This window comes from Thunnus maccoyii, chromosome 15, assembly GCF_910596095.1.
Source record: "Thunnus maccoyii chromosome 15, fThuMac1.1, whole genome shotgun sequence".
Taxonomy (NCBI): Eukaryota; Metazoa; Chordata; class Actinopteri; order Scombriformes; family Scombridae; genus Thunnus; species Thunnus maccoyii.
This window is the reverse complement of record NC_056547.1, coordinates 19,075,149-19,098,374: the sequence shown is the minus strand read 5'-3', so window position 1 is coordinate 19,098,374 and position 23,226 is coordinate 19,075,149. Positions and strand designations below refer to the sequence as shown.

Genomic DNA, 23,226 nt, shown 5'->3' with positions numbered 1-23,226 from the left:
ACATGAAAAATAACATGATATAACTTGCATAATGATAAGACATTTAATTTACATGAATTTCAAGTTCAAGTAAAAGATTAGTTGTCCTCCTACACACTTTATCCCACTTCCACAGAGTATTTGTACTCAATGTTCTTGTGATCAAAACAGCTGTTACCAAATTTATCTAATACACAGAGGCTAGTGGTGGAGCAGACTTTGAGAAACACTTTAATAATCTAAACTTACACAAACAAGCAAGTAAATAACAGCAAATTATTTCACTGTAAATTCTCTTAATAATATATTTTTGTTCTGCACAATGAGTGGAAGTTAACTGTGCGATTGTCAAGTGTCAAAATTTGGGTTGATAAAATAACTTGTGTACATACTTCCCCCACATTAGTGGCCTATAAATATCTGCATGGGATCATTATTTAAAGGTTAAGTGTGGACACCCCTGATTAAGACTTTCATTCACACAACATTTTTAAAATAAACAAGAATAGGTCTCAATGGCTCTCTTGGTAAAGTCTACAGGCCTACCAAGATGTCAGTTATATAACAGTCTGTAATTAACAAGGCCGTAACTATCATAGATCTTTTTATTGAAGATATTTTGACATGTCACAGGTGGGACATAATAAATGATGACTGAATTACATTTAACTGGTTCAGTTTTAGGATCTTGTAGTGTGCATGCTAGCTCACTGTCACACTGTCACGGCTTACTGGAACACTTGAATGAACAGAGCTATCATTAATATTACCAGTAACATCTGTGCTTTTCTCAAATAACAAATCAAAATATCTGAGGACCTCCATATCCTCAATAGACCTGGCTTTTTGGGGATATGGAAGTCATGTCCTCTGCATTTTTTTCCAGGGGATTTGGGGGGTTAAGGAACCTGGGGTGAGTTAATACATTTAATTTTTTATATAATTATTTTTTAAATATTTAATATTTCCCATTCCTGAATTTTATTCCTGCAACAGTGAGAGCTTTGGAACAACATTAAGATCTTCATATTGGAAAACTAAAAAATATACAGACAATATAGCTGAAACTGAATAAATAAAATGTTTGTTTTTATTCAGATCATTAAAAAATATGTGCATATTTTTTCTGGGTGAGGGGGACTGTCCTCAGTAATTCTAAAAGTCTGACATTTCTCTCATTTCTTCATCATCCTTCACTGTTGTTTAGTTGGCAGAAGCCTGCTGAGTAAAATACTCCTCAGGATGACTACAATATGATAGGGGTTAGCAGCATCAGCAAACCTTATCACTGCCGGGTGTCAACCATCAATGACCCTACCTCCCTTTCACACACACACACACACACACACACACACACACACACACAAACACAGCACATGGCATGGAGTGCTTCTTGTCACAGCTCATGCCAACTGGAATCAGCTGAGTTGAGACAGAGGCAGCTGTTCACACATTACATTGCTTGATTAATTGAAGCATGTCAGGGGAATACAATTATATAATTTCAACTTTGTAATACTGTTGTCCAGGGTGTGATCAAGCTGCATCAAAATTACAGGGAAGGATCATGTGCATTTTGCTCTCATCGCTGACTGAGTGAATTCCCAATAACTCTTAAGCCAAATTAAATTTATTGGCGATTCAGAGGTGTAAAATCTTGCAGACAAGTTTCATTTTCTGCTTTTTCTATTTCCCCTTTTGTTTGACCCTCTTGTCTGAATAATAACAAACATCTTAGTGTCCTTTTCATTCATAAAAATGAAGGTTTGATAAAAATTACTTTCTGTACACACATAAACTTGCACAAATATATATTTATTGTTGAGAACCAATGCATTTCAACAGAGCAACAGGTGGAAAGTCATTGGTTGAATCAGACATAACCATCTCAGATCCTAAGGAAAAACTGTGTGAGACGCACATACAAAAGGGGATGTCAGAGAACAATCAGCATCATTCCATCTCAGCTCATTGGCATAGCAGGTGCCACAGTGTTCATTTCCTTGATAGTTGTCTGGCTGTCCTTCATGCCAAAAGGTAAAGTCGACTGCGGATCCATCAGACCACATCCATCTTCCTTCTATATGGATGTCACTGAGTCCGATCCAGGTGGCTTCCTCAGAGGGGTCAAAGTTCCTGATCAGGGATGCGACAAAATTGTGTTCTTCCAGACTGTGGATAGACACCAGGTTGGCACTCTCTGACACACAGTGGAACTCAGCATGAGCCCAGGTCATACGTGTGGAGACATACTTGTAGCAGCGGCCGTTGAAGCTGTACCAAGACATGGGACAGTCGCCCTGCTGTAGCTTCACTTCACGGTCACCTGAAGGAGATGCGGTGGCCAGAGCCAGACCAAACAAGAAGAGGAACAAGAGCATGATGGTGTCTCTGTGTCATAGGAGCAGAGCTGATATGCGCCAGTGAGTGGGATGGAGATCCTGGAGGAGACAAGTGACAGTCTGTTTTCTTTTATATGCTGTGGAGTGGGTGTCTGCACTGTTGGTGTACTATTATTGGCCAAGTGCACTTGGCAAACATTGTCAGTTGCACACTGCCACACAGTATCTGAACATGAGCCAAAAAAGACCAGCACACCTGGAGATGTCACATAAAACCTACAACTTATTCAAATAATATATAAGGTCTAATCCATTCACTCTCCTTCCATCCCAATAAAGACCCTGTGAGGTAAAAACAGATTGGTGTTGTTTAAAACAAAACTAAGTTAAGGAATGAATGTATCTTTTCTCCATGCACTACCAAAAAGTGCCAAGAAGAATTTTTATTTTCTGTGATCATCTGAGGGAAGTATTGGTCATAAAAAGTGATCACAGTCTGTCTTGAAAGAGTTTTTAATGCCTGACAAGGACTAAGCTGATCATAACACTAAAGTTGTGTATAATAGTGCTTTTTCACTTTGAGATCAACCTTTGAATTTTGCCTTGTGATAAAGTAAAGATGCTCTTGGCACTAAAATGATTTGGGGAAAAAGCCCAGAGCCTCAGTTAGAACAGATATAAAAAGTGTATTAAGCCCTGACTGCTGCCTGTGTTAAATAGATCTAATATAAACTAACTCAAGACAGTGTGATTTTACCATCAGAACCCAGTAAATATTGAGTTTTGAATACATAAAAAGATATTCACGTGTATTTCAGGTAGTGTACTTGTGATTACATCATAAGAGCTGTTACACCTGTGCTGTTCCCATATTCATCTAAAACAGAATATTAATAGCTGGGACAGCCAAGCACTTTGAATTTATGCAAACCAACAGGAGAAGAAATAAAAAAACATGTGACTTCTGTGAGAAATGGATGTTAATGGTCAACAGTTATATAACTCAAGTTTTAGTTTTTGGTTGTAGAAAAGATGATATTAGCAAACTAAAGTTTGTATGAAATGGAGAAAAATTAGAGATTCACCCCGCACTGTAGATAGATAAAATTTAGAGATTCAATATTGCTTTAAATATCTCAGTGTCATAATGAATTAAAATGGCTCATCATAATTGCCATTGAGGAGCTGTATAAGTAGACCTCCACAGATATGTTTGCTCATGTTAGTAAATGTAAAACTCTGTTGTGTGTATGTGAAGAGTGGCAGTTTAAAATATACACATTTATACTGGATAAGCTACACATTTCTTAAGTATACCTCAAAAGTTAAAATGACAATCTGTATTAATAAGGTCTATGGAGAGTTGGGAAGATACTTTGTGTTGCAGTTAAAAAGAGAATTATTGTCCTCTGGAGGAGGCTGCTTAAAGGTAACAAAACTCCCTATTATTGATGAATCAGAATATAAAATTCATGTGCTGCTACTTCATTTAATCAACAAGCAAAGAGTATGAAAATCTAGAATAGACATGTAAAAGCACTTTAACTAAAACAATCATTTAAATCTACACAAATGTGCAAGAAGAAAAATCTATGGATTGAAATGTCTTTATGCCATTGTCAAAAGTAAATGCTTTTTGTTGTAATTTTATAAATAATACATTTTGTATAGTCAAACTGGGACAAAAAGGACAATTTTGAGACTATCAAAAAGTTATGTGAATATTTCTTTTGACCAATCATTGGAGTTACATGTGTGAATGTTCAATATTCATGAAAATAAAGGAAATTGAGAGTTTGTCCACAAACTGAAATTTGCAAACTTACACAGATTTTTTTATTGAACCACTGGAGTTGACTATGTGAATATCCAACAATGGTGGAAGTGAGAGTTAGAGAAATAACTTCTGTACACACATGTAAAATTGTATATATATGTTTATTTTTTGTGTTCCAGACTGTGGATAGACAGCAGCTTGGCCTCTCTGACACACAGTGGAGCTCTACATCAGCCCAGGTCATACCAGTTGCTAAGGACAGTCTATGCGAGAAGCACAAACAGACGGAAGGGTATCAGAACATGGGAGATCATTCCATGTCCGATCAATACGATGGTTGGTGTGAACACAGTCTTCATTTCCTCCAGCATTGTCTGGCTGTCCTGCATCCCAAAAGACAAATTTCACTGCACATCCATCAGACCACATCCAACTGCCTTCTTTGGGGATGTCATCGAGTCCGATCCAGGTGAATCCTTCAGCAGTGTCAAAATTCATAATCAGGGATCTAACAAACTGCTCTTCTTCCATACTATGGATAGACACCAGGTTGGCCCTCTCTGACACACAGTGGAGCTCTGCATCAGCCCAGGTCATATGTGTGGCGACATACTTGTAGCAGCGGCCGCGGAAGCTGTACCAGGATGCGGGACAGTTACCACGCTGTAGCTTCACTTCATGGTCACCTGAAGGAGACTCGGCACCCAGAGCCAGACCAAACAAGAAGAGGAACAAGAGCATGTTGGTAATTTCTTGATTGGAGCTGATCTGCACCATGAGGTGTGATCAAGAATCGTGCAGAGACAGGGGAAAGGCTGTTCTCTTTTAAATGCTTTAGAGAGGGTGTCTGCACTGCTGGCATTATATGATTGGTCAAGAGCACTTGCCAAATATTTTCACCCACACAGTAACACACAGAAGCTGAGCATAACCCAAGAAAAGACCATCAATTCACCATGAGATTTCATATCAACACTATAATTAGTTAGTTGTGTCTTAAAATAATATTCATATTTACATATGAACATTAAAAGTGTTTTTTCTTGCTGTAATCATTCCTCCTGTTCATACTGGCCGTTAGAAGAGTCATTCCTCATGTGCTTCAATGTAAGTGATGGACAGCCCTCAGTTTGTGCAAATACATATTTGAAGGTTATCAGAAGCTTATATCCAAATTAGTAAAATTGAGTGGATATCTTCCAAAGTTATCAACTTTTTACTGCAAATGTTCCTCTTTTTATTACTATCCTCTCACTGCCATTCAACAGAGAAACACTGTCTGGGGAAACGAAGAGGAATTTTGTACTAAAACACTTTAACTTTGGAAGATATCCACTTAATTCAACTAATATGGAAGACTTTAGCCTCACATTAAATTCAGATGAACTCTGAAATATATTTTTTCACTAAACAAGGACATTGAATTGTGTCCACTTACATTGAAAATGCATTTGGAGGATCTTCTAATTGTCAATATGAACAGCAGGAATGATTACAGTGTTTCAATGTTCATATGGGCACCTGACTGGAGTTTTAAGACCAACTTGAAAAGTTGTGAAGCTATCCTCTAATATGCAGACTAAATGAAGGTTTTTGTCCTTTCTCCATGCTCTGCCAAGAAGTTCCAGAAGAATTTTTCTTTTCTGTGAACATCTGAATGAAAATGTTGATAAAAGGGATCAGTGTCTGTCTTTGAAAGAGAGTTTTAATACACAGACAAGCACTAAACTGCTCATAACACTGAATTTCTGTATGAAAGTGAGCCTTCACCTTGAGATCATCTTTAACTTTTGTCTTGTAATGAATCAAAGATGCTTTTACAAGTAAAATGCTTTGGAAAAAATTGTGGTTCTCACTTGAACATTTCACTCATTGTGATCTTACCTTTGAGTTGAAATGATGTTGAACACGTGTTGCATACACATTTGACTTTATTACACTTTACCCCCCTCCCACAGAGTATTTGTACTCGGTGTTCTTGTGATCAAAACAGCTGTTACCAAATTTATCTACTACACAGAGTCTAAGAAGTGGTGGAGCAGACTTTGAAAAACACTTTAATAATCTAAACTTACACAAACAAGCAAGTAAAAAACTGCAAATTATTTCACTGTTAATTCTCCTAATAATATGTTTTTGTTTTGCACAATGAGTGGAAGTTACCTGTGTGACTGTCAAGTGTCAGAGAAAATTTGGGTTGATAAAATAACTTGTGTACATACTTCTCCCACATTAGTGGCCTATAAATATCTGCATGGGATCATTATTTACAGGTTAAGTGTGAACACCCCTGATTAAGATCTTCATTCACAACATGTTTAAAATAAACAAGAATCGGTCTTGATGTCTCTCTTGGTAAAATCTACAGGCTTACCAAGATGTCAGTTATATAACAGTCTGTACTTAACAAGGCCGTAGCTACCATAGATCTTTTTTACTGAAGATATTTTTTACATGTCACAGGTGTGATGTAATAAATTATGACTGAATGACATTTAGCTGGTTAAGTTTCAGGGTCTTGTAGTGTGCATGCAGGCTCACTGTCACACTGTCACGGCTTACTGGAACACTTGAATCAAGCAGAGCCATCATTTATGTTATTAGTAACATCTGTGCTTTTCCCAAAGGACAAATCAAAATGTCTGAGGACCTCCATATCCTCAATAGACCTGGTTTTTGAGAATATGGAGGTCATGTCCTTTGCGGTTTTTTCCAGGGGATTTGTGGGTTTTGAGAACCTGGGGTGAGTTAATATTTTTCATTTTTGTATTATTATTTTTTAAGTATTTAGTATTTCCCTACCAGAATTCATTCCTGTAATAGTGAGAGCTTTGGAGCAACATGAATATCTTCATTTTGGAAAACAACAATATACAGACAATATAGCCAAAACTGAATAAATAAAATGTTTTTTTTTTTCATTCAGATCATTAAAAATGTGTGAACATTTTTTCTGGGTGAGTGGGATTGTCGTCAGTAATTCTAAATGTCTGAAACTTCCCTCATTTCTTCATCATCCATCACCGTTGTTTAGTTGGCAGAAGCCTGCTGAGTAGAAGACTCATCAGGATGACTACAATATGATAGGGGTTAGCAGCATCAGAAAACCTTATTGCTGCTGGGTGTCAATCATCAGTGAAACTACCTCTCTTTCACACACACACACACACACACACACACACACACACACACACACACACACACACACACACACACACACACACACACACACATACACACACACACATGCACATAATAGGGAGTGTTTCTTGTTATAGCTTATGCCAACTGGAAAGAGAGCGAGGCAGCTGTTCATATATTATGTTGCTCAGTGCTTTTCCACACACCACCAAAAAGTTCCAAGAAGAATGTTTATTTTTCTGTGATCATCTGAGGGAAGTATTGGTCATAAAAAGTGACCACAGTCTGTTTTTTGAAAGAGTTTTTAATGCCTGACAAGGACTAAGCTGATCATAACATTAAAGTTCTGTATAATAGTGCTTTTTCATATTGAGATCAACCTTTGAATTTTGCCTTGTGATGAAGTAAAGATGCTCTTGGCACTAAAATGATTTGGGAAAAAGCCCAGAGCCTCAATTAGAACAGATATAAAAAGTGTATTAAGCCCTGACTGCTGCCTGTGTTAAATAGATCTAATATAAACTAACTCACAACAGTGTGATTTTACCATCAGAACCAAGTAAATATTGAGTTTTGAATACATAAAAAGATATTTACATGTATTTTAGGCAGTGTACTTGTGATTACATCATAAGAGCTGTTACACCTGTGCTGTTCCCATATTTATCTAAAACAGAATATAAATTGCTGGGACAGTCAAGCACTTAGATAATTTGAATTTACACAAACCAGTAGGTGAAGAAATAAAACATGTGGCTTCTGTGAGAAATGGACGTTGATGGTCGACAGTTATATAACTCAAGTTTTAGTTTTTGGTTGTAGAAAAGCTGATATTAGCAAACTAAAGTTTGTATGAAATGGAGAAAAATTAGAGATTCACCCCGCACTGTAGCGTCATTTCATGGTCACCTAAAGGAGACTCGGCACCCAGAGCCAGACCAACCAAGAAGAGGAATGAGAGTATTTATTTTCTGTGATCATCTGAGGGAAGTATTGGTCATAAAAAGCGATCACAAAGAGTTTTTAATGCCTCACAAGGACTAAGCTGATCATAACACTAAAGCATTCACCTTTGAACATCAACTACCAATTAGTTAGTTGTGTCTTAAAATAATATACATATTTAATTCAACTAATATGGAAGACTTTAGCCTCACATTAAATTCAGAGGAACTCTGAAATATGTTTTTTCATAAAATGAGGACGGTGAATTTTGTCCACTTACATTGAAAATGCATTTGGAGGATCTTCTAATGGTCAGTATGAACAGGAGGAATCATTACAGTGTTTCAATGTTCATATGGGCACCTGACTGGAGTTTAAAGACCAACTTGAAAAGTTGTGAAGCTATCCTCTAATATGCTGACTAAATGAAGGTTTTATCCTTTCTCCATGCTCTGCCAAGAAGTTCCAGAAGAATTTTTCTTTTCTGTGAACATCTGAATGAAAATGTTGGTGATAAAAAGGGATCAGTGTCTGTCTTTGAAAGAGAGTTTTAATGCACAGACAAGCATTAAACTGCTCATAACACTGAATTTCTGTATGAAAGTGAGCCTTCACCTTTAGATCATCTTTAATTTTTGTCTTGTAATGAATCAAAGATGCTTTTACAAGTAAAATGCTTTGGAAAATTGTGGTTCTCACTTGAACATTTCACTCATTGTGATTTTACCTTTGAGTTGAAATGATGTTGAACACGTGTTGCATACATGACTTTATTACACTTTACCCCCCTCCCACAGAGTATTTGTACTCGGTGTTCTTGTGATCAAAACAGCTGTTACCAAATTTATCTACTACACAGAGTCTATGAAGTGGTGGAGCAGACTTTGAAAAACACTTTAATAATCTAAATTTACACAAACAAGCAAGTGAAAAACAGTGAATTATTTCACTGTTAATTCTCCTAATATTGTTTTGTTTTGCACAATGAGTGGAAGTTACCTGTGTGACTGTCAAATGTCAGAGAAAATTTGGGTTGATAAAATAACTTGTGTACATACTTCCCCCACATTAGTGGCCTATAAATATCTGCATGGGATCATTATTTACGTGTAAAGTGTGGACACCCCTGATTAAGACTTTCATTCACACAACATTTTTAAAATAAACAAGAAGAGGTCTTGATGGCTCTCTTGGTAAAGTCTACAGGCCTACCAAGATGTCAATTATATAACAGTCTGTACTTAACAAGGCCGTAACTACCATAGGTCTTTTTAACATATGTGAACATCCAACAATGGTGAAAGTAAGAGTTAGAGAAATAACTTCTGTACACACATGTAAAATTGTATATATGTTTATTTTTTGTGTTTCAGACTGTGGATAGACAGCAGGTTGGCCTCTCTGACACACAGTGGAGCTCTGCATCAGCCCAGGTCTTATCTGTAGCGACAAACTTTTATGAATGTCCAACACTGGTGAAAATGAAGGTTTGATAAATGACTTTTCTTCATAAACATTTGTAACTTTTTTGTTGAGGCCCATTGCATTTTAACAGAACAACAGGTGGAAATTCACCAGGTCGTCCATAGCAACCATGTCAGTTGCTAAGGACAGAGTATGCGAGAAGCACAAACAGACGGAAGGGTATCAGAACATTTGCCATCATTCCATTTTAGACCAGTATCATAGTTGTTGTGAACACAGTCTTCATTTCCTCCTGAGTTGTTTGGCTCTTCTGAATTCCAAAAGTCAAAGTCCACTGCACATCCATCAGACCACATCCATCCTCCTTCCTTCTGGGTGTCACTGAGTCCGATCCAAGTGAGTCCCTCAGCATGGTCAAAGTTCTTGATCAGGGATTTGACGAACTTCTGTTCTTCCAGACTGTGGATAGACACCAGGTTGGCCTTCTCTGACACACAGTGGAGCTCTGCATCAGCCCAGGTCATATGTGTGGAGACATACTTGTAGCAGCGGCCATTGAAGCTGAACCAGAACATGGGACAGTTACCACGCTGTAGCTTCAATTGATGGTCACCTGAAGGAGTCTCAGCACCGAGAGCCAGACCAAACAAGAAGAGGAACAAGAGCATGATGGTGTCTCTCTGTCACAGGAGCAGGATGAGAGGTTGATCTGTTAGTTGGAGCTGATCTGCACCGTTAAATGTTATCAAGAATCTTGCAGAGACAGGTAAAAGGCTGCTTTCTTTTATATGCTTCAGAGAGGCTGTCTGCACTGATGGTGTGATATTTTGTAATGTTTGGCTAATAATCAACCAGGATTCTGAAATGAAAACAAGGAAATCAAAGAGAAGCAATAACTGCTTTACTATTGATCACTATTGATTTACAGTTGTTAAACTTTGGCACTTTCAGGAGAGCTCTGCTGTTTGTTTTTCTATATAATTCTATTTTTGCATCCAAAAAGTGCTTAACAACAGTATTACAGTATCAGTCAAAACCATTTAATCCTTTTATTGTGGCACTGAGCTTTTCTATTGGAACAACTTCAAGTAGAAGGTTATTACATTATATTATTGTGTGAAGTGAAGGAGTTTGTTCCGCTTATATCTACCTGAGTCCAAAGTTCTTTGGCAGCCCTAATAAAAACTGTCCTAGATCTTTACATATATTCTGCATTAAAATGTTACTATTCTCTTTGGTTACATGACCAGAGCTCAGCTATTTTTAATTTAATTTCAAAAGCAAGAAATGTGCGTTCCACCTGTCAATTTACTTTTAATAAACAAATCATAAAAATTATGAAGGTCCCATCACAGGTTTTCCGTATTATGTTCTTTACTGCTCTGTTACCTATTACAAAAATATGAAATAAAACCTTTGTTCAGTGTGAAGTTAATTATGAACTTCTCTATTTGTCCAAGAAGGGCCACATCCCGTGATAATTTGAGGTGGTGAGCTCGAAAATGAGCAAAAACATCTTTTTGAGGAATTCCAAAAGTAGAATTTTGAACTTGTGTAAAACACATAATGTAATAATCAAGCAATCCATATTAATCATGAGTTATACAGGAGAAAGTATCATTTCTACCCATGACTTATTCATATCCTGCTGGACCTCGACAGAGTTCACAAGTGTAAAGTTGACTGATCAACATGACTCAAGAGGATCTTCTCTTTAATTTAGATAGCAGTTAGCCCACTTATAGATGAGTCTACTATGACAGTCTCAGTTATAACATTTGGAAATCTGTTTTTGCAGCTGTAAGGTTTTCATTCTTAATCTGGGTTTTTTTTCTTGCTATATGAACGTTGAGAAATCTTTTTCAAAATCTTTTTCAAAATCTTTTGCTGTCTTCTTTGTGATATATATAAGTGTCATCTGCACAAGAGTCTTCGGGTTAATACATTCACTTTTATTACATTTATTTTAGAAAAATTGACGTAGTAAAATGTTGCTTTTGAAAAGACGTGCCATCTGAAAAATGTATAGGTCCATGTTATATAAAGTACAATATAAAAATGAGCATCACCAATTGGCACAAAAATATCATAGTCTAATGAAAAATGTGAATAAGGAGTGTTTGGTTAAAAATCATCCAGGAAATGAAAATAAGGAAACCAAAGAGAAGCAATAACTGCTAATTATTGACTTACAGTTGTTGAACTTTGGCACTTTCAGGAAAGCTCTTGTTATTTTTTATATATAATCATATCTTCATTGCATCATAACAATGCTCAACAACATGATTACAGTAACTATCAATTATATAACAGAGAAGGGATGATGGAAAATGGGCGGAGGATGAGAACACATTATACATATATTTATGCAATATCTCATACTTACTATTGTGCACAGGCAAATCCACTTCTGCTGTCCATTACATAGAAATGCAGGAATCCAGTGTGCCTTTTGTCATTTGTCATTTGGTCACTAAGGTCACTGGGACTATTGATTGATCAGAGGGTGCCAGAGATCCATAAAGTTGTTGTCATTAAACCGGGATGTCATTGTGTTTCAGTGTAATTTAGATCTAAATTGCAAAAGGAAAAATTTGTGGACTGAAATGTCTTCATGCCATTATTGTTAAAAGTGAATGACTTTTTTTTTTTGCAATTCTATCAATAATACATTTTTGTGTCGGGAAAAAGTTGTGTGAATATTCCTCTTGAACAATCACTGGAGTTACATATTTGAATGTAAAATATTCATGAAAATAGAGGGAATCAGAGAAGTTGTCTGCACAAATTGGCTAATTCCCTTTTTTTCAATCGATGGAGTTACCTATGTGAAGGGCCATCATCAGTGAAAAACATTTTTAACTTTTTTGTGGAGGCCCATTGCATTACAACAGAGCAATAGTTGTAAATTCATCAGGTTGTCCATAGCAAACCCGAACAGACAGATGTCATTGCTGTAAACACAGTTTTCATCTCATCCAGCGTTGTTTTCCTGCTTTCCAAAAGATAAAGCTGCACATCTGTCAGACCACATCCGTCCTCCTTCCTTCTGGATTTCACTGAGTCCGATCCAAGTGAGTCCCTCAGCATGGTCAAAGTTCTTGATCAGTGATTTGACAAAAGTATTTCCACCCAGACTGTGGATAGACACCAGGTTGGCCTTCTCTGACACACAGTGGAGCTCTGCATCAGCCCAAGTCATACATGTGGTGATGTACTTGTAGAAGCCGTTGAAGCTTTACCAAGACATGGGACAGTTGCCAAACAGACCAAAGAAGAAGAGGAACAAGAGCAGGATGGTGTCTCTCTGTCACAGGAGCAGGATGAGGTGTTGATGTGTTAAATGGAGCTGATCTGCACTGTTGGATGCTATCAAGGATCTTGTAGAGACAGCTGAAATGCTTTCTTTTATCTGTTTCGGAGAGGCTGTTGGAGTGATATCATTGGTCAAATGCATTGAGAAACACAATTAGTTGTACACTACCACACAGTGTCTGAACATAACCTAAAGAAAAGATCACCAGCTGTCATAAAACCTATAATTTATTCATTTCCGATAAAGTTGTGACATAGTAAAACACAGCTTTAAAAAAGACGTGGCTTCAGTTGTCAGAAGGTTAAAGGGACACGAGGGGAGACGTATTGCTTTGTGCTTGACATCTTTTCTCATTTACAACAGATAAATACTAACAACATACCAAATATGGGCATATATTTACACATTAACAATATTACGTTAGTACACAACCTTCAACATGTCCTCTCTTGCATTGTGAACTTTGTGTTTTCTGTTTTATCATGCAAACAGGTTTTAAACAACATTGCTTTGAAGAAAACATAACTTAAACAGTCATGACATGGACCAATAAAAGCACTAAATACACCCTCATGTTGGGTTCCTCTCCATTGCAGCACTTGACACCAGAGGAGAGAGATAAGCGTCATCACACTGACTTGCTCTCCTGCTGCCCTCAAGTGGCCACAACACATAACAACAGGTACTTTTACATTCCAGCATTACATCTTCCTGAAGTATGCACTTCCACATTGTTGAACCTCTGAACATGGCACATAAACTGACACATTGTCACCTCAGAAATACATAAATAAACTTGTGACGGTCTCCTGGCTTGTGCTTGCACTTTGTTTCTGTGATGCAGCAGGTACCTGGAGGGCAGGGAGCTGATCATGATTGACATAAAGGCTGGTATGGATTTGAAGGGTTAGTAATAAACAAAAAGATGTCTTCTGCATACAGCTCAATCTTATACATAAAAGATCTTATTTGGAATCCTAATATAAAGCTGTGACTCCTAATGGTCTCAGCTAGCAGCTACATGGCCAGATGGCCAAATATAGGGTCTCCCTAACAGGCGGATTTCCCCAACCAGGACCCCTCCAGGACCCCTGGAAACACGCCTGACTGAAGGGAACTGTTTACGATTTGTAATACATCTCGTTCTATGCAGTTAAAAACAATTTTAAAAAAGCTTGTAAGCAGGATGTCAAGACAGCAGGTAGTGGGTTTAAGGTGTTGGACAATTCCTGTCAATGTTGCACAGTCTAATAGGTGAAAATGTGCTAAATTTACTGTGATGGTTTTATGTTGAGGCACAGGTAACAGAATTACAGAATGTTTGCTTTATCTTCAGAATTTTGTCAGTAAAGAAAGATGCAAAATCATTGCATGATTTGGTGGATAACAGTTCAGGAGGGACTGATGCTGGGGGGTTTGTTAGATTGTCCACCACAGAGAATAAGGTGCATGTATTATTGCTATTTTTATTAATAATCTCTCAGAAAAAAGGACTGTCTTGCTCCTTTTAGTTCCAGATCATACTTGTGGAGTTTCTCTTTATAAATGTTATAATGAATCTGAAATTTGGTTTGTCGCCACCTGCATTCTGTTTGTCAGCACTCTCTTTTCTGGACTTTTACTGTTGTATTTGTATTTTTACTGTTGTATTTTTGTCCATGGTGCCTTCTTCTTACCAGAGACAGTTTTGGTCTTTATGGGGGCAATGGTATCAATAATATCCACAACATTAGAGCTGAAACTGTTTACAAGATCATTAACAGGAACTGAAAGTTGGTGTAAAAGCCTGGGTGAATAATGTACAGGTGTTTTTGTTAAAATAGTGCTTTCTGATTACCTCAGTTTTAGTTCTGGTTGTGTCAGCAGAGATGGTCATTTCAAAGAATACACTGTAATTGTCAGAAAGGGCAACATCAGACACCACAACCTCAGAGATATGTAGACCCTTAGAAATAACTAGGTCCTGAGCATGTCCCTTATTGTGTGTTGAGTCACATGCTGTTACATGCTGGGAAAGTCCAAAATTGTCCAGAATGTGCAGAAGTTCTTTGGCACTGCTGTTATTGGGATTATCGATACAAAAATTAAAATCGTCCACTATGACAACTCGGTCAAAATCAATAAACACAGCAGACAGCAGTTCTGTGAAATCATCAAAAAAGTGTGCATTATATTTTGGGGGTCTGTGGATGGTTACTGATATTGCACGACAGGAGGATCCCAACTGAAGTGCAACATATTCTTAAGAGCCAAACTTCCCATAAAATGACGTCAATGACATCATTAAATAATGTGGCTGCACCACCTCCTTTCCTAAGCATTCTGGTCTCACTGATAAAACAAAAGTTTGGGGGAGCTGATTTATTGGGGGCTGCTGCACCATTGTGTTCATTTAGCCAAGATTCAGTTAAAAACATAAAATCAAGTTTTTTCTCAGTAATAAAATCATTTATCAGTACTGACTTGCCAGCTAGAGACCTAATATTTAATAAAGCTGCCTTCAGTGTACTGGAGGCATTGTCTGACACAGTCTGTGGCTGGTGCACAACTGGAGTCAAATTGGATAAAGTAGCAGTGCGTTTTGGGTACAATCTGTTCTTCCTAATCCTGGTCAAAACAGGAATGGCAGAAACTGGAGCTGCTCTTTGCTGTCTTTGGTGTCTATTAGTGCTTAGGGAGGTGGTAGTAGGGACTCCTAACTGCAAAAATACACAAACACAAGAGGCAAACTACCAAAGAAGAAGGGCCTGTGGATGCTGTTCAAACCATAAACCAAATATAACCAAAAGAGGACTCCTAAACTTGAGCTAAAAGTAACTAACACAATGTAACAAAAATGAAAATAAAACCTCACTTTCTAGACCTGGTCTTTAGTGAATTGAAAAAAACATAAGCTCAATCACAACAGCACCACTGCTCCTAATAAAACTAACACAGGAATACTAAGTGTGTGTGTGCAATCAGTGGTCAGCAGAACTACACCTGGCCCAGTCCCTGGGTAGAAAACAAGTGCCTTGTACTAGTTTCTCAACAAAAGATATCTACACTCTTAAACATAACAACAATGAGAGGCACAATATCCCAGCCACCCCGAATGACAGACTGGCCAGACATTTATTGGTTCAGACACCTGACTGAATCTTTTGGATTGGAGTGCTGGACTGGGTGCTGCTCCAATCAGGATCACTGCCGAGGCCAAGCAGGAAATGGGAGGGCCTTGGAGACAGGAGACTTGCCCCTCTTCTCATTTCTCAGTTCGTACATCCTCGATTCCTTTCCTCGCCTCCTCTCTTCATGTCTTAGTCCCTCCCACCTGGAGTAGGCAAGGAAGAGACATGAGGAGAGAGGAGTCAAGGCAGCAGGCATCTAACAAAATGAGACATCCTTGCTTCGGAGCCGGCATTTTAAAGTGATGTCAATTAAATATGATGTGTGGCACAGCTGCATCATCTGTCCATTATTTTATTATAGCCTACTGCTGTATTTTATGATCTCTGTCAGATGAGCATAACAGTGTTCATGACAACTTATACATTAACTTTTAATTCAAATCACAACGTGGCATAATGTGACAAGAATGTACGGATGTTATATTGTTATTTTTTAACACACACACACACATTTATGTGTGTCACGCCTCTTTTATACTTCACGGATGCTGAAGAACTTCCTCGCTCAAAGCTCCTCCAGCAAGCCTCCTCTCTGCTCGCTCCTCTCTCCTCGAGATGCATTTTAGGAATTGAGGCATACTTAAATATGGCACGCTGGAATTGATTTCTGGGTCACAGGCAGGAGGATAGAGGAGAGAGGAGATGAGGAGGCACAAAATAGAGAAATGAGAAGAGCCCCTAGAGACTGCTAGACATGTAAAAAAAACTCTTAAGAAAATGACTACACATATACACAGAATGCAGGGGCTGGTGGTGGCTGTAACAGGCGATAAAAGAACATTTTGAGTTTATGAGAAAAATTATGAAATATTTTATTTGACCCACTACTGGTGTTAACTGATGAGTGCCCAAAGTTCATGAAAATGAAGATTAGTGAAATGACTTTTATTCACGCATAAATAAATGTATATATTTGTGTCTTTAATCAGTCATCAATACAACAGGTGGAATGTCATCGGGATGATTCAGAGATAACCCTCTCATATCTGGGATGAAATGGGTGAGATGCAATGAAAAAGGAATGTCTGAAAACGCTGATAATCATTCCATTTCAACAGACTGCCAAAGCTTTTGTGGGCACAGTGTTCATTTCCTCCAAAGTTGTCTGGCTGCCCTATGTCCCAAAAGACAAAGTCAACTGGATCCATCAAACCACATCCATCTTCCTTCTTTATGGATGTCACTGAGTCCGATCCAGGTGAGCTAGCAGCTACATGGCCAGACTGTGGATAGACACCAGGTTGGCACTCTCTGACACACAATGGAACTCTGCATCAGCCCAGGTAATACATGTACAGACTCGGCACCCAGAGCCAGACCAAACAAGAAGAGGAACAAGAGCATGTTGGTGTCTCTCTGTCACAGGAGCAGGATGAGAGGTTGATCTGTTGGTTGGAGCTGATCTGTACCATTAAATGTTATCAAGAATCATGCAGAGACTGGTGAAAGGCTGCTTTCTTTTATCTGCTTCAGAGAGGTTGTCTGCACTCATGGTGTGATATCATTGGTTAAAAGCACTTGGCAAACACAAACAGTTTTACACACCCACACAGTATCTAAACATATTGAAGTTCTGTTTAAAAGTGGATCTTCATCAGAGCTCTACAGTACATCTATGCTGCATGACTCAATGTAACATTTGTGATTGCTTTATTATTGATGACTATTGATTTACATTTGTTGAACTTTGGCATTTTCGGTAGATCTCTACTGATTATTTTCTATATTATTATATTTTTATTGCATCAAAAACATGCTCAACAACATTATTACAGTATCAGTCAGAATCCTTTAATCATTTTATTGTGGCACTGAGCTTTTCTATTAGAACAACCTAAAGTAGAAGTTTATTATATTTTATTATATATGATATTATTATATAATATACAGTTATATAGTACACATTTTCTTGCTAAGGAAATGAGTTTATTCTACTTATATCTACCTGAGTTCAAGGTTCTTTGGCAGCCCTAATAAAAACGGTCAGATTTTTACATATATTCTGCATTAAAATGTTACTATTCTCTTTGGTTACATGACCAGAGCTCAGCTATTTTTAATTTAATTTCAAAAGCAAGAAATGTACGTTCCACCTGTCAATTTACTTTTAATAAACAACGGGGATCTAATAGGATCGGTTTTGAAAGAAGGGAATACGAGGCCCAAATATATTCTTCCCAAAAATATTCATCTTAAAAATTATGAAGGTCCTTTTCCCTTCACAGATTTTCAGTATTATGTTCATTACTGCTCTGTTAACTATTGTAAAAATATGAAATAAAACCTTTGTTCAGTCTGAAATGAATTTGTCCAAGAAAGGCCATATCCTTTATTACTGCTCTTTTAGCTATGTTGCACATTTCATATCAAAACTATAAATAGTTAATTGTGTCTTAAAATAATATTCATATTTACATATGAACATTGAAAGCATTTTTCCTTGCTGTAATCATTCCTCCTGTTCATACTGGCCGTTAGAAGATACATTCTTAATGTGCTTCAATGTAAGTGATGGACAGCCCTCAGTTTGTGCAAATATGTATTTGAAGTTTATCAGAAGCTCATATCCAAATCAATGAAATCAAGTAGATACCTTCCAAAGTTATCAACTTTTTACTGCAAATGTTCCTCTTTTTATTACTATCCTCTCACTGCCATTCAACAGAGAAAGACCGTCCGGGGAAACAAAGAGGAATTTTGTACTAAAACACTTTAACTTTGGAAGATATCCACTTAATTCAACTAATATGGAAGACTTTAGCCTCACATTAAATTCAGAGGAACTCTGAAATATGTTTTTTCATAAAACGAGGACGGTGAATTTTGTCCACTTACATTGAAAATGCATTTGGAGGATCTTCTAATGGTCAATATGAACAGGAGGAATCATTACAGTGTTTCAATGTTCATATGGGCACCTGACTGGAGTTTAAAGACCAACTAGAAAAGTTGTGAAGCTATCCTCTAATATGCTAACTAAATGAAGGTTTTATCCTTTCTCCATGCTCTGCCAAGAAGTTCCAGAAGAATTTTTCTTTTCTGTGAACATCTGAATGAAAATGTTGGTGATAAAAGGGATCAGTGTGTGTCTTTGAAAGAGAGTTTTAATGCACAGACAAGCACTAAACTGCTCATAACACTGAATTTCTGTATGAAAGTGAGCCTTCACCTTGAGATCATCTTTAACTTTTGTCTTGTAATGAATCAAAGATGCTTTTACAAGTAAAATGCTTTGGAAAAAATTGTGGTTCTCCCCTGAACATTTCACTCATTGTGATTTTACCTTTGAGTTGAAATGATGATGAATACATGTCGCATACACATTTGACTTTATTACACTTTACCCCCCTCCCACAGAGTATTTGTACTCGGTGTTCTTGTGATCAAAACAGCTGTTACCAAATTTATCTACTACACAGAGTCTATGAAGTGGTGGAGCAGACTTTGAAAAACACTTTAATAATCTAAACTTACACAAACAAGCAAGTGAAAAACAGTGAATTATTTCACTGTTAATTCTCCTAATAATATGTTTTTGTTTTGCACAATGAGTGGAAGTTAACTGTGTGACTGTCAAGTGTCAGAGAAAATTTGGGTTGATAAAATAACTTGTGTACATACTTCCCCCACATTAGTGGCCTATAAATATCTGCATGAGATCATTATTTACATGTTAAGTGTGGACACCCCTGATTAAGACTTTCATTCACACAACATTTTTAAAATAAACAAGAATCGGTCTTGATGTCTCTCTTGGTAAAGTCTACAGGCTTACCAAGATGTCAGTTATATAACAGTCTGTACTTAACCAGGCCGTAGCTACCATAGATCTTTTTTACTGAAGATATTTTTTACATGTCACAGGTGTGATGTAATAAATTATGACTGAATTACATTTAACTGGTTCAGTTTTAGGGTCTTGTAGTGTGCATGCAGGCTCACTGCCACACTGTCACGGCTTACTGGAACACTTGAATCAAACAGAGCCATCATTAATGTTATTAGTAACATCTGTGCTTTTCCCAAAGGACAAATCAAAATGTCTGAGGACCTCCATATCCTCAATAGACCTGGTTTTTTGAGGATATGGAGGTCATGTCCTCTGCAGTTTTTTTAAGCTAATATTTCATTTTTCGTGACATTATATTTTAAGTATTTAATATTTCCCCACCAGAATTTTATTCCTGCGATAGTGAGAGTTTGGAACAACATTAAAATCTTCATATTGGAGAACAAAAAATATACAGACAATATAGTTAAAACTGAATACATAAAATGTTTTTTTTTTCTTTTTTAAATAGAGATCATTAAAATTGTGTGCGCATTTTTTCTGGGCAAACATTTTCAGTTGCCAACATAAGCCAGAAATGACCAGCTCACCTAGAAATGTCAAATGAAAGCTACAACTGATTCAAATAATACATCAGGTCTAATCCATTCACTCTCCTTCCACCCCAATAAAGATGTGAGGTAAAAACTGATTGGTGTTGTTTTAAACAAAACTAAGTTAAGGAATGAATACATCTTTTCTCCATGCACTACCAAAAAGTGCCAAGAAGAATGTTTATTTTTTTGTGATCATCTGAGGGAAGTATTGGTCATAAAAAGTGATCACAGTCTGTCTTTGAAAGAGTTTTTAATGCCTGACAAGGACTAAGCTGATCATAACATTAAAGTGTTCACCTTTGAATTTTGCCTTGTGATAAAGTAAAGATGCTCTTGGCGCTAAAATGATTTGGGAAAAAGCCCAGAGCCTCAGTTAGAACAGACATAAAAAGTGTATTAAGCCCTGACTGCTGCCTGTGTTAAACAGATCTAATATAAACTAACTCACAACAGTGTGATTTTACCATCAGAACCGAGTAAATATTGAGTTTTTAATACATAAAAAGATATTCACGTGTATTTCAGGTAGTGTACTTGTGATTACATCATAACAGCTGTTACACCTGTGCTGTTCCCATATTCATCTAAGACCTAATATAAATAGCTGGGACAGCCAATCACTTTGATAATTAAAATTTATGTAAACCAGCAGGTGAAGAAATAAAACATGTGACTTCTGTGAGAAATGGACATTGATGGTCAACAGTTATATAACTCAAGTTTTTGTTTTCGGTTGTAGAAAAGCTGATATTAGCAAAATAATGTTTGTATGAAATAGATAAAATTTAGAGATTCAATATTGCTTTAAATATCTCAGTGTCATAATGAATTAAAATAACTCATCATAATTGCCATTGAGGAGCTGTATAAGCAGACCTCCACAGATATGTTTGCTCATGTTAGTAAATGTAAAACTCTGGATTTACTGGTAGATGTCAGATTAAATGTTTTAGGTAGTTTAGGCCAAACAGTTATGTTGTGTGTATGTGAAGAGTGACAGTTTAAAATATACACATACTGGAAAAGCTACACATTTCTTAAGTATACCTTAAAAGTTAAAATGACAATCTGTATTAATAAGGTCTATGGAGAGTTGGGAAGATACTTTGTGTTGCAGTTAAAAAGAGAATTATTGGTCTCTGGAGGAGGCTGCTTGAAGGTAACAAAACTCCCTATTATTGATGAATCAGAATATAAAATTCATGTGATGTTCCTTCATTTAATCAACAAGCAGAGTATGAAAATCTAGAACAGACATGTAAAAGCTCTTTAACTAAAACAATCATTTAAATCTAAACAAATGTGCAAGAGGAAAAATCTGTGGATTGAAATGTCTTTATTGCATTATTGTTAAAAGTAAATGCCTTTTATTGTAATTCTATAAACATATTTTATAGTCAAATTGGGACAAAAAAGAAAATTTTGAGACTATCAAAAATTGCGTGAATATTCTTTTCGACCAATCACTGTAGTTACATGTGTGAATGTTCAATATTCATAAAAATAAAGCAAATTGTGAGTTTGTCCACAAACCGAAATTTGCAAACTCACACAGATTTTTTTATTGAACCACTGGAGTCGAATATGTGAACATCCAACAATTGTAAAAGTAAGAGTTAGAGAAATAACTTCTGTACACACACGTAATATTGTATATATATGTTTATTTTTTGTGATCCAGACTGTGGATAGACAGCAGGGTGGCCTTCTCTGACACACAGTGGAGCTCTGCATCAGCCCAAGTCATACACGTGGAGACATACTTGTAGCAGCGGTCATTGAAGCTGAACCAGAACATGGGACAGTTACCACGCTGTAGCTTCATTTCATGGTCACCTGAAGGAGACTCGGCACCCAGAGCCAGACCAAACAAGAAGAGGAACAAGAGCATGTTGGTAATTTCTTGATTGGAGCTGATCTGCACTGTGAGGTGTGATCAAGAATCGTGCAGAGACAGGGGAAAGGCTGTTCTCTTTTAAATGCTTTAGAGAGGGTGTCTGCACTGCTGGCATTATATGATTGGTCAAGAGCACTTGCCAAACATTTTCACCCACACAGTAACACACAGAAGCTGAACATAACCCAAGAAAAGACCATCAATTCACCATGAGATTTCATATCAACACTATAATTAGTTAGTTTTGTCTTAAAATAATATTCATATTTACATATGAACATTGAAAGTGTTTTTTCTTGCTGTAATCATTCCTCCTGTTCATACTGGCCGTTAGAAGATTCATTCTTAATGTGCTTCAATGTAAGTGATGGACAGCCCTCAGTTTGTGCAAATATGTATTTGCAGGTTATAAGAAGCTTATATTCAAATTAGTAAAATCAAGTGGATATCTTCCACCTTTTTACTGCAAATGTTCCTCTTTTTATTACTATCCTCTCACTGCCATTCAACAGAGAAAGACTGTCTGGGGAAACAAAGAGGATTTTTGTACTAAAACACTTTAACATTGGAAGATATCCACTTAATTTAACTAATGTGGATGATGTAAGCCTCACACTAAATTCAGATAAAAATATATTTTTTCATAAAACAAGGACATTGAATTGTGTCCACTTACATTGAAAAGGCACTTGGAGGATCTTCTAATGGTCAATATGAACAGGAGGAATGATTACAGTGTTTCAATGTCAATATGGGCACCTGACTGGAGTTTTAAGACCACCTTGAAAAATTGTGAAGCTATCCTCTAATATGCCAGACTAAATGACGATTTTATCCTTTCTCCATGC

The 23,226-nt window shown here is 36.9% G+C and overlaps 3 protein-coding genes and 1 pseudogene across 3 annotated transcripts; all 4 read right to left on the bottom strand.

The window, feature by feature from the left end:
* Window positions 1-1,775: 1,775 nt before the first annotated feature.
* On the bottom strand, window positions 1,776-2,386 carry LOC121912859 (galactose-specific lectin nattectin-like). The gene has a single exon (XM_042435336.1). The coding sequence runs from the start codon at window positions 2,358-2,360 to the stop codon at window positions 1,875-1,877; it is 486 nt and encodes a 161-aa protein (XP_042291270.1). The 5' UTR covers window positions 2,361-2,386; the 3' UTR covers window positions 1,776-1,874.
* Window positions 2,387-4,282: 1,896 nt separating this feature from the next.
* On the bottom strand, window positions 4,283-22,917 carry LOC121912841 (lactose-binding lectin l-2-like). The gene is made up of 2 exons (XM_042435316.1): window positions 22,835-22,917; window positions 4,283-5,310 (listed from the first exon to the last, which is right to left on the bottom strand). Exon 2 carries the CDS (start codon window positions 4,873-4,875, stop codon window positions 4,351-4,353), a length of 525 nt encoding a protein of 174 aa, XP_042291250.1. The 5' UTR covers window positions 4,876-5,310; window positions 22,835-22,917; the 3' UTR covers window positions 4,283-4,350.
* On the bottom strand, window positions 9,585-10,899 carry LOC121912851 (lactose-binding lectin l-2-like). Its single transcript, XM_042435329.1, has one exon. It carries the CDS (start codon window positions 10,275-10,277, stop codon window positions 9,789-9,791), a length of 489 nt encoding a protein of 162 aa, XP_042291263.1. The 5' UTR covers window positions 10,278-10,899; the 3' UTR covers window positions 9,585-9,788.
* On the bottom strand, window positions 16,109-22,604 carry LOC121913517 (annotated as a pseudogene).
* Window positions 22,918-23,226: the final 309 nt, after the last annotated feature.

What these genes read in the sequence shown, in the direction of transcription:
- LOC121912859 (XM_042435336.1), bottom strand. Translation starts at nt 2,360, where the DNA reads ATGCTCTTGTTCCTCTTCTTGTTTGGTCTGGCTCTGGCCACCGCATCT.
- LOC121912841 (XM_042435316.1), bottom strand. Translation starts at nt 4,875, where the DNA reads ATGGTGCAGATCAGCTCCAATCAAGAAATTACCAACATGCTCTTGTTC.
- LOC121912851 (XM_042435329.1), bottom strand. Translation starts at nt 10,277, where the DNA reads ATGCTCTTGTTCCTCTTCTTGTTTGGTCTGGCTCTCGGTGCTGAGACT.